Source organism: Chenopodium quinoa, unplaced genomic scaffold (assembly GCF_001683475.1).
Source record: "Chenopodium quinoa cultivar QQ74 unplaced genomic scaffold, ASM168347v1, whole genome shotgun sequence".
In the NCBI taxonomy this organism is placed as follows: Eukaryota; Viridiplantae; Streptophyta; class Magnoliopsida; order Caryophyllales; family Amaranthaceae; genus Chenopodium; species Chenopodium quinoa.
In genome coordinates this window covers 99,463-109,113 of record NW_018745403.1, presented here as the reverse complement: position 1 = coordinate 109,113, position 9,651 = coordinate 99,463, and the positions used below count along the sequence as shown (strand labels likewise).

The 9,651-nt window shown below is 31.1% G+C and overlaps 1 protein-coding gene across 2 annotated transcripts; it reads left to right on the top strand.

The window, feature by feature from the left end:
- Positions 1 to 244: 244 nt before the first annotated feature.
- On the top strand, positions 245 to 7,228 carry LOC110713036 (cyclin-D1-1-like). 2 transcript variants are annotated; one of them, XM_021891505.1, is made up of 6 exons: positions 245 to 727; positions 2,889 to 2,975; positions 4,795 to 4,893; positions 5,023 to 5,224; positions 5,348 to 5,481; positions 5,927 to 7,228. In XM_021891505.1, exons 1-6 carry the CDS (start codon positions 422 to 424, stop codon positions 6,158 to 6,160), a joined length of 1,062 nt encoding a protein of 353 aa, XP_021747197.1. In that variant the 5' UTR covers positions 245 to 421; the 3' UTR covers positions 6,161 to 7,228. The 2 variants fall into 2 exon arrangements, with proteins under 2 accessions (XP_021747197.1, XP_021747198.1); XM_021891506.1 differs by having other exon boundaries at positions 248 to 727; positions 5,351 to 5,481.
- The last annotated feature ends 2,423 nt before the right edge of the window (positions 7,229 to 9,651 follow it).

Sequence of the window (9,651 nt, the reverse complement as noted above, 5' to 3'; positions counted from 1 at the left end):
CCTTTATAAAACTATGTAAAAATCAAAACGTTTTATTTATTTAAACACGGAAGGAGTGCTAGACTAAAATTGATTCGACTCGACATTTGAGGTTTATTCATTCATTTTCAATTGGAAATAGAAATTGAGGGATATATTCACCAACAAAAAACTATTAGAAGGGGACCAATGTCCAACAATATTACGGGAAATACATACCTAATTTTTTTAAAAAATATTATTTTTATTATTTAATTTTAAAATTTCAAGGTAAAAGGAGACCAATATTCTCCATATATATAGACTATCAGATTCACTTGCAAACTTCACCCTCACTCTCCCACTCTCACTTCTCCCCAACCACCCAAAACCACCCCCTCTCTCTCCTCCCCGCCATGAAAAACGATAGTTAAATAGATTCTTCGCCGCCACCGCCGCCGCCATGTCAATATCATATGCTGATTGTTTATCCGACTTACTTTGTTCCGAGGAATCCGGCGAAGTTATTCCCGCCGGAGATTCCCCGGAGATCTCATCGGAGTGCGAGTCTCAGGTGATCATCGACGACGACGAATCGATAATCGCCGGGTTCATCGAAGAAGAGCGGAACTCATTCTCTAGTTTTATCGCCTCCGGCGATAGCGATCCTGGCTCTCTTTCTCCCTCCACCACCACCACCGCCACGTCTAACTCCTCATCCCTCTTGGGCTCTTCCGCTCGCTCTCGATCAGTCGCATGGATTTTCAAGGTATGATAGCAATACATAATCGCACTTGATCGTGTTAAGTCGACGTGTATAACGCATGCGCTAGTAAATTGGCGACGGCTATGGCAGATTACTGTTGTAATGGCCACGTCATCAATGGTATTGCACCGTAATTTATTTTATTTTAAAAAAGGTGGATCTGTTAAGTTGAGCCGTGCGTATAAAAAATGATTACGGAGAAAGTGGCGGCGCGCCTTAGTACACTTTCGTTTTTTTATTTTTTTTTAATGATAATTACTTATGCCTAATTTTTTTTTCCTAAAAAGATGGAATTTTTTTTTTTTTTTTTTTTCGTGTTAATCCATGAACTTTTTACGCATTAACCTTTTAAATCGTAAAATTTATATGGATCTCAAATTATATAACATTTACTTAAAGTGAGGGGTTTCACTTTTAATTTCTTACTAGATTAGTATGGTGTGATGCACGATTTGATCAAATAAAATTTTCTACATTTGTTTATTTTTTCATACAAAAATTAAACAAAAAAAAAAATCACAAAACAAATAAAACATCAAATATTTTTTTAAAAAGTAGAGCTCATAGAGAAATTACATGATAAAAGGGGTACCTGCCGAAGAACAATTAAATTGTTATTTTTTGGAGAGAATAGACCTTTTTTAGAAAATTGATACTAATTATAATGTAAGTAGCTGGGGAAAATTTTTAATGACAACTTGACATGTGTCTAATTTTAAAATAAAATAATATCATTGATTGCTACCTTATATTAGTTATAGATTTATATATCTTAATTGTACTATTCTTTTTATTATATCTACATATGTTTAATTTAAGTGAAAAAAGAAAAAAAAGGTGTTTTTTGATACGTAGAATTTGTCACTTGTGTACCTTTTAAGCTTTCCTAAGCTATTTATATTCGTTCAAAGTATTTATCAACAATAACTAGGATTAATAACGACAAATTTTAGTTATAATAATGGATTAATGGGTTAACTCTATTAAGTTAGCAGGTAAAATATTATGAATACCTTTTTGTTTATCCATGATGTTAATCTTATTGATTTTATTTTAGTTTTTATTTTTTTGGTTTGATAAGTGTTAAACTTGTTGTTAAATCTATACTTTATGGGATATTATTATTCCTATTGTTTTATTACTTTTATAAATAGCAATACTTGTAAAAAAATGTTTTATTATAAAATATTTACTACTTATAATAAAGATTACACTTTCGCTACTTTATGTTTTCACTTTTTCATTGTAATGTCAACAATGTATTATCTCTAATATCTTCGATATTACAGTATAAAAGTTTGATTTTCATCTCTACATGAAAATTAATTTTACAAGATTTTAGATGATTTTTATTTTCCCTAAATGTCTATTTAAATTAATGGTTGTACGGAGGAAATATTATTTTGAAAATTGTAGTTATTAATTTTCTTCATATCTCTTAATACTACGGAGTTGCTGCAAGCATATTTTAACATGCAGCTTTAAAACAATACGGCGTTATAGTCAAACTTTGAAAAAGTTTTTCTTAGTTATAGCTACAATAATACTCCGTATTTTTGGTACTACGAACATTAAAAGGTACTCGTAATATTTTTTTGATGAATATAAGCAAAAACACTTTATTTTTTTAATTGAAAAGGTCGACTAGAAAGGAAAAGGATAGATGAATTTGCTTACACTAGTGAGTTAATTACTAATTACGTGGCACTTATAAAACAAAGCTAGATAACTTTGTAAATGTGAGTATTTTAGTTTTAATCTAAAATATATTATTTTAATATTTTAAATCTTTTTTATAATATACTCCGTATTTCTTTAATTATGATAGTAAAGTAATTAATCAAAGTTTTGATAATGTTTTACTTCATATGACTTTTTTTTTTTTTTGAACAATATTCATATGACTTATTATGGGTATATATATTTGTTGGTAAAGTAATATAGAACAAATGCGAAAATAAAAAATAGCTAGTTTAGTTATAGTATTGAAAATATTACGTAAATGACCAAATACAAAAATGGATTGGTTGGTGGCCAATCTATTTTCTCTTTAAATCATAAAATTTCAATTCTGTTTTTAAGGAACTTATTAATATAATTCTAAATTAAATTGACTTTGGCTTAATTTTGTTTTAATTCTTTAATTTATTGTTAATATAAACAGGTGAGAGCGTTCTATGGATTTCAGGCAGAGACAGCATACCTCGCTGTCAACTACTTAGATCGCTTTCTAAGTTGCCATCATTTACCGGTAAGTTATTATGCCATTGAAATATTCAAACGTATATAACTAGGTATTTATTGTCACTTTATATATATTCACTTCGCCCCATTTTAGTTGTCACTTGTTACAATACTAGTTCAAGCAAGTACCTCTCTAGTTCCAAAACCAATACGATGTCCTATATGCTTTATCTCTTGGTCAAATTTCATTAACTTTGACCATTGGTTGATTCACATTTGTACACAATATATAAGAAAAGTAATACTAGTACAAAGTTGTAGGATTTCCGGCCTAAGATTCAATTCTATGTGTTGTTTCTAAATTGTCATCAATTCATAATTAGCGACAGCACAAAAGTGGTCAAAATACTACATGCATTAGAGCTCACGAAATATTTTGAAACGGAGAGAGTATATAGAGTATCACATATTAATATTGTCGTAATACTATTTTTAGCCAGAGTAAGTTTGTATTTGTTATCGAAAAAATGGGACCTAGGTCATAATTGAAGTACTTCCCTTTCATTTCTTCCTCCTGAATTAAATTCCCCCCGCTCCAATATTATCTGTCTCAATTATGCCAATCTCTGCAAAGAATTTAAGTGGATGACCAGAGTATTCATGGAAAAAGAGCTAGCTACTCACCGACCCTTTTTTTAAATATTTCTGGTCTTTTTGCCCTACATGTCAATTTCCATTATTACATTAGGGACTACAACTAGTATACAATATAGTGATTGATAAAAATGTAAAACACATTACTTGACTATTATCGGATTCATATATGCTTAAGTGGCCACACATCAGACGCGCTCTTGAATCAAGTGAGAGTACAATGATAGAGTTCACAATATCTGATCAAAAAGGTGCTGGCCCGATAATCATCACCTCCCTAAACTTTATGATTAATATTAGTCGTTATAGATGAAGTATATACCCAACCTTTGTTAATGTACATAAAATTTTAAGACTTTTGAGGGTTGAAGAAGTGAACTTTTGACTTCACATGCATATCGTGTGATGTAAATTACTTTATTCTTATAACGTTTCATATGATCTTAAGTGGAAATTAAACAAGGGATAAAAACGTTCTTCAAATTTGATTTTCTTTTTTCTTGGAAGTAGCAATTTATTGAATTATTTAATAAATAAATGATGAAGGTAATCATTGCTAAAAATGTACTCGTAGTAAATAATTGGCGTACGAACTACTGGTAGGTATTTTTTTGGACTTTTGGTGGGTGATGAGTTGATAACTATTGACTAGTAAAATGGTTTTTTTAAAAAAAAAAAAACAAAAAAAACACATGCACTTCTAATTAAGAATTTTAGAACGAATCGTGGCATTTTATTTGATGCAAATTAACCAAATAAAGCAACTTTTAAAGAATATATAGTCGTACGTTCAATTCCTTTAGTACAAGTGTACAACAACTACTCTAATAGTATATACTCCTTAACTAATTTGTATGCTACCCTTAGTTTAGTATGCATTTCCCTAAACTCTATTGAAGCGTCATATTCTCAAGTGTACGTAATAATTTGCATGTGAACTGGCGGAAGGAATAATTTACCTAACCTTCCAATTTTCCTTGTTAGTTGTCGTAAAAATTAATTATTGATTAGCATTATTTAAAACCGATATCTTCTTGTATGCACCTAATAATTATCGATGATTAAGTATACATATTTAGTATGTTTTGTTAGTTGTCGTAAAGATTAATTATTAAATAACATTATTTAAGACTGGTATCTTCTATAGATGCACCTAATAATTTATCGATGATTAACATAATCTTAAAATTAAGTTGAATTATTGAGATGATCGAAGCTTTTTTGAAATGCAGCAAACAGGTGGGTGGCCATTACAACTTTTATCAGTTGCATGCTTGTCACTAGCTGCCAAGATGGAGGAACCTCTTGTTCCTTCCTTATTGGATATTCAGGTCACAATCAATTTTTTTCACATATATTTCCATTTTTCTCCAGCGAATTCTGTTACCTCAAAACAATCCTTTTCAAGAATCTCTATTATTAACAACTTAGCTAATTAATTAATAACTATTTTTAATTAGGTTGAAAGTAAGAAATTCGTTTTCGAGCCTAAGACGATCCAACGTATGGAACTCCTCGTGCTTACGGTTTTGAATTGGAGATTACGACTTGTTACACCCTTTACCTTCATTAGTTTCTTCGCGTACAAGGTTGATGTAACAGGATCCTACATTGGCCTTTTAATCTCACGATCAACTGATCTTATTCTCTCTAATACACACGGTACGTAAGTAATTACATACTTTATGTTACAATGTCTCAATTTACTTAAATGAAGCTTAAAAAGTGATTATGAAATTAATCAGCTAATTGATGTTTTTTTTTTTTGCTTGCTTATGGGTGTAGCAGAGTGCAGCTTAGTGGAATACTGGCCATCAAGCATTGCAGCAGCTGCCATACTTTGTGCAGCAAGTGAAATACCAAGCTTGTCCTTTGTCACCCCTGAGCACGCTGAGTCATGGTGTGATGGGCTTTGTAAAGTAAGCATATTCACGTTTTTTTTTTTTGAAATTTTTTCTCAATATTAATAATTTTTGCTTACATGATACTATGCATAAGTATGCCTAATTCTCCCTCTTATGTCCCACACATTCTATTCCTCATTAGCTCTCTATTCAAAAATACATAATAATGTTTATGATTCCTCACCTCTCCTCTAAAATTTGTGCTTATTGTGTCCCAATTTATGTGTCTTTTATGATTCTCCACGGTGTTAGTACCATTGCTTACGTAATTGTAATACTGTAACAATATGAAAAGTTAATATTTTTTTTAAAAAGAGGTTGTATGTTTCTTCGTGATAAGATAGCTTAAATTGGGACAAAAAGAGTACATTTTGTTACATTATTATGTAAAATTGAAACAGTAACCAAACATGATGAAAAACATGACAATAAATTGATTAAATTTTCAAAATCATTGCAGGAAAAGATAAGGGATTGCTACAAATTAATGCAACAATTTGTGGTTGATTATAGGAGAAGGAAATCCATCAAAGTGATACCACAACTCAGAGTTACAGCAAAAATCACAAAAATCAGGTCATTTAATGACTCATCTCCATCTTCATCTTCCACCTCATCACCATCACCTTTCTCTATAAAAAGGAGAAGATTAAACAATAATCAACCATGGATGGATGATGATCATGATCTCTAAAAATCCTCAAAAACTTTTTTTTTTTCCCCTTGGATGGTTTTTAGGTAATTTTTTTTTTTTTTTTTTTTTTTTTTGTTTGCACTGCCATTTATTTAATCAAGAAAAAATGGCTTTTGCACACTCCCAAGGGTGTTGGGAAATTGTCTAGTACAATGTATATGTATACATGATTTTGTGTGACAAAACAAATAAACAATATAGTGGTGGATGAGATTAGGAGAGAAAAATAATAAATAAAAAAAAAAAAAAGAGGTGGAGGAGTTTTGATAGTGGGAGTCATGGAAGTGGGGGTGTTGATATTGCAAATTCAAAGGTTGCATTGATTATTGAATGAATGAGATGAAGATTTTTCTTTTGGGAGAAGAAAGTGGGGTCCTTTTTTATGTATAGGTGATGAAAAATGAGGTATGTGAGGGGGCAAATTTCATAAATTTCAAAATGGTTGATTTTTTATTTTAAAAATTATATGTTTTTATTTTATTTTGGGAGAAATAAGCCGAGTCTTTCTCAATCTCAATTTCAATCTCTACCTAGGTTGCAATAAATGCCTATAATCCAATCAAGAAAGAGAAGAGGGAAAAGTTGAAAAGAAAGGAGATATGCAAAGAATGAATAAGATGGGTCGTTAATTATTAATTCAGAATTGTTACACTAGGAAAAAAAAAATCACCTAAAACTTATTTAGAGTGATGTGTTGCACATATCCATGGACGGAGCAGTGTGACACGTGTGTATGTTGTGTTTTTTTGGCGGGAGAAAATTGCGAAAAGCAACTATAAATTTTGATTTTTTTTTCCTTTTTCCTTTAGAGATGTAATTTGTGAAGCGTGTGACGGTCACACGTGTACATTCGATTTCATTTATTTAAAAAAAAAAAGTTAACTCCTTTGTTTTTGGTTAAGGAAGAAACAATTTGTTATGTACTCCTTATGTAATATGGCCCCAAAAAAATGTGGCCAACAAACCATAATGCATGTAAAGGTCCTAGAGGGAGGGGACCTTTAATGTACTACTAATATGTTTGTATTTGGAATCATCAATATGACGTATATATTTGTTTTTGGTTCATCATCTTTCTATAATTTCAATTATCTCTTTAAATTTTTTCTATCTTTTCTGAGTTTAGCCTGCAATGCATGTGAACTCCCAATGGCAATTTTTGTAGCTTTGTCAATTGTTTGCTATTGATTTTGTGACCTAACGACTTCTTTTACAGTAAATTCTTTGGTAGGAACTAGGAAGTACTTCATATTTTGGTCCCTCATACAATAAAGGATGAAATAGAATTTTAACATTGCTTGAGAGAGTACATGCCTTGACGAATGACTACTCACGTAACCATGTCTCCTCGCCTGCAAGCGAGGCCTACTCGGTTGGTGTTACCTTCGATCACTAAGCATAAAACTCGTGATTCAGACTTCCTATCAAAATCGTCTTGAGATAAGGCAACAATGCTAAAAAATAACCACATAGCCTGATCTTTAAGTATAAAACATGTCTTCAAGACCTATCAAAACTAGCCCAAATAATATCTTAAATTTGTGTTCAAGACCTACCAAATTGGCCTGAGTAATATTTTAAATTTGTTTCCTCGATACCGACTAAATCCCTAACTGCAAGTATGTATAACCCGTTGCATCAACAAACACGTACACAAGTTACAATATCACTATATCAGTATGACTTGTTATGGCACATGCATTGTAGTTTGTAGGCCACGTTAATTACATTAAATCAACTATGGACTACCCCATATACATAATAATAATAATGTACGTAGTTGGCATGAATAGGTTGGATGATTTATATTTTTATGATGGTGATTTACAACTCATCTGTCTAAAAGTTGATCATTTAAGGATATAACATGGTCATCGTAAGCTTCAATTCGTGACTTTAATTTGATCATTATGAACTCTACCTAACGGGTTTATTAATGTTCATTTCTTAATTAAGTTGTGATTCTTATGATGTTTTGAGGTTATTGGAGAGGTGACTAACGGATTGAACATAGTCCAATTTGAATTATTGTTAGATAGGTTTTGGTGCATGACCTCCACCCCCCTTCTCAAATCATTAATTGTCTTTTGAAAAAGTAGTTCAGAGTACAGGGCAATAATATATACACCTAACGTAGTAGTGTTACATTCGAGAGTTTCAATTAAATTTAACAGAAACCCGTTCTTTATATTTCAATAAGAAATTTGAGATTGTGGGTTACATTATTATTGTACATTCAATTGTATAATTACTCTCTTTTTCATTTTTCAACCCCAAAAGCTTGTATTTTACAATTTACTTCATCTAATTTAATAGATATCTTACCTAAGCTACAGAGTAGTATGAAGTAGATAAAAAGGTCAAAGTGTTAAATACGGGTTTGGGCCGCACCCGCAAACCAAGAGAGAGAGAGTCTACTTCACAAGTCCAAAAGAAGTTTCATCCCAAAACCATATGCCAATAGAGGCTTGGCCCCTTAGCCTTATAAAGTGTTTAAGGCTCTCAACTTTTATCAATGTGAGACACTTACATGTGCTATAATTAAATACCCAGTTTAGAAGAGATCCGCAATCTGGGCTCTAATACCATGTTAAATACGGGTTTGAGCCGCACCTGAAAACTAAGAGAGAGAGTTCACTTCACAAGACCAAATGAGGTTCCATCCTAAAACCATGTGGCAATAGGAGGAGTAGGCCCTTAGTCTTATAAAGTGATTAACTTTCTCTTCTCCAATCAATGTGATACACTTACATGCGATGATATTTGAGAGGTCTATTTTTCAACACAAATTGAATTCATGAGCAGACCCCAACACTATACTTCCTTAATAATTGTAAGTTGGTTAATATTATACCAGTAATTCGTAAGAAGTTAATAGTTTGAAAATAAGAAAAACATGTTGAGACAATTATAATAAAATACAGAACAGATTGACTATGTACTTTATATATATCTTTCAACTTTTTAGTCAAAGATTTTAAAGCTAAGTTTTTAAAGAGAAAAATGGTGCAATGAACAAAATATTAACAATTGGTTAATTCAAGATGTAATTATGTAAAGTAAACTCTAGGACACGCATCATATACCATTAGTATTTTTCACCTCTTAATTTTAAGGATTCAAATCATTCACGAAGGTAATTTACTTATTTCGGACATACAAGAAAAGTATTTATTACCATCATGAGAAACTTAATTTTTGTGCTATACATGAAACTAAACTTTATTTAGGTACTTGCCGTACCTTACCGGCCCCTTGGAAATACTCAAAATAGGAGTTATTTTTTTTTTTTTTTTTTGAAACAACAAAATAGGAGTTTTAAAAGTGGTTAGTTATTTATTTATTTATTTGGGTAAAAAAAAAGTGGTATATTTCAGTTATCATCCATGTATGTTCTTGATCATGTATAATGCAAAGCTATCAATTAAGGATAATTATGTGAGAGATATAGGATGTATAATTTTAATTTAAATTACAAAAAACATAATTCC

What these genes read in the sequence shown, in the direction of transcription:
- LOC110713036 (XM_021891505.1), top strand. Translation starts at nt 422, where the DNA reads ATGTCAATATCATATGCTGATTGTTTATCCGACTTACTTTGTTCCGAG. An exon ending in CAGTCGCATGGATTTTCAAG is followed by an intron (nt 728 to 2,888) that starts GTATGATAGCAA and finishes TAATATAAACAG; the next exon opens with GTGAGAGCGTTCTATGGATT. An exon ending in TATTCTCTCTAATACACACG is followed by an intron (nt 5,225 to 5,347) that starts GTACGTAAGTAA and finishes TTATGGGTGTAG; the next exon opens with CAGAGTGCAGCTTAGTGGAA.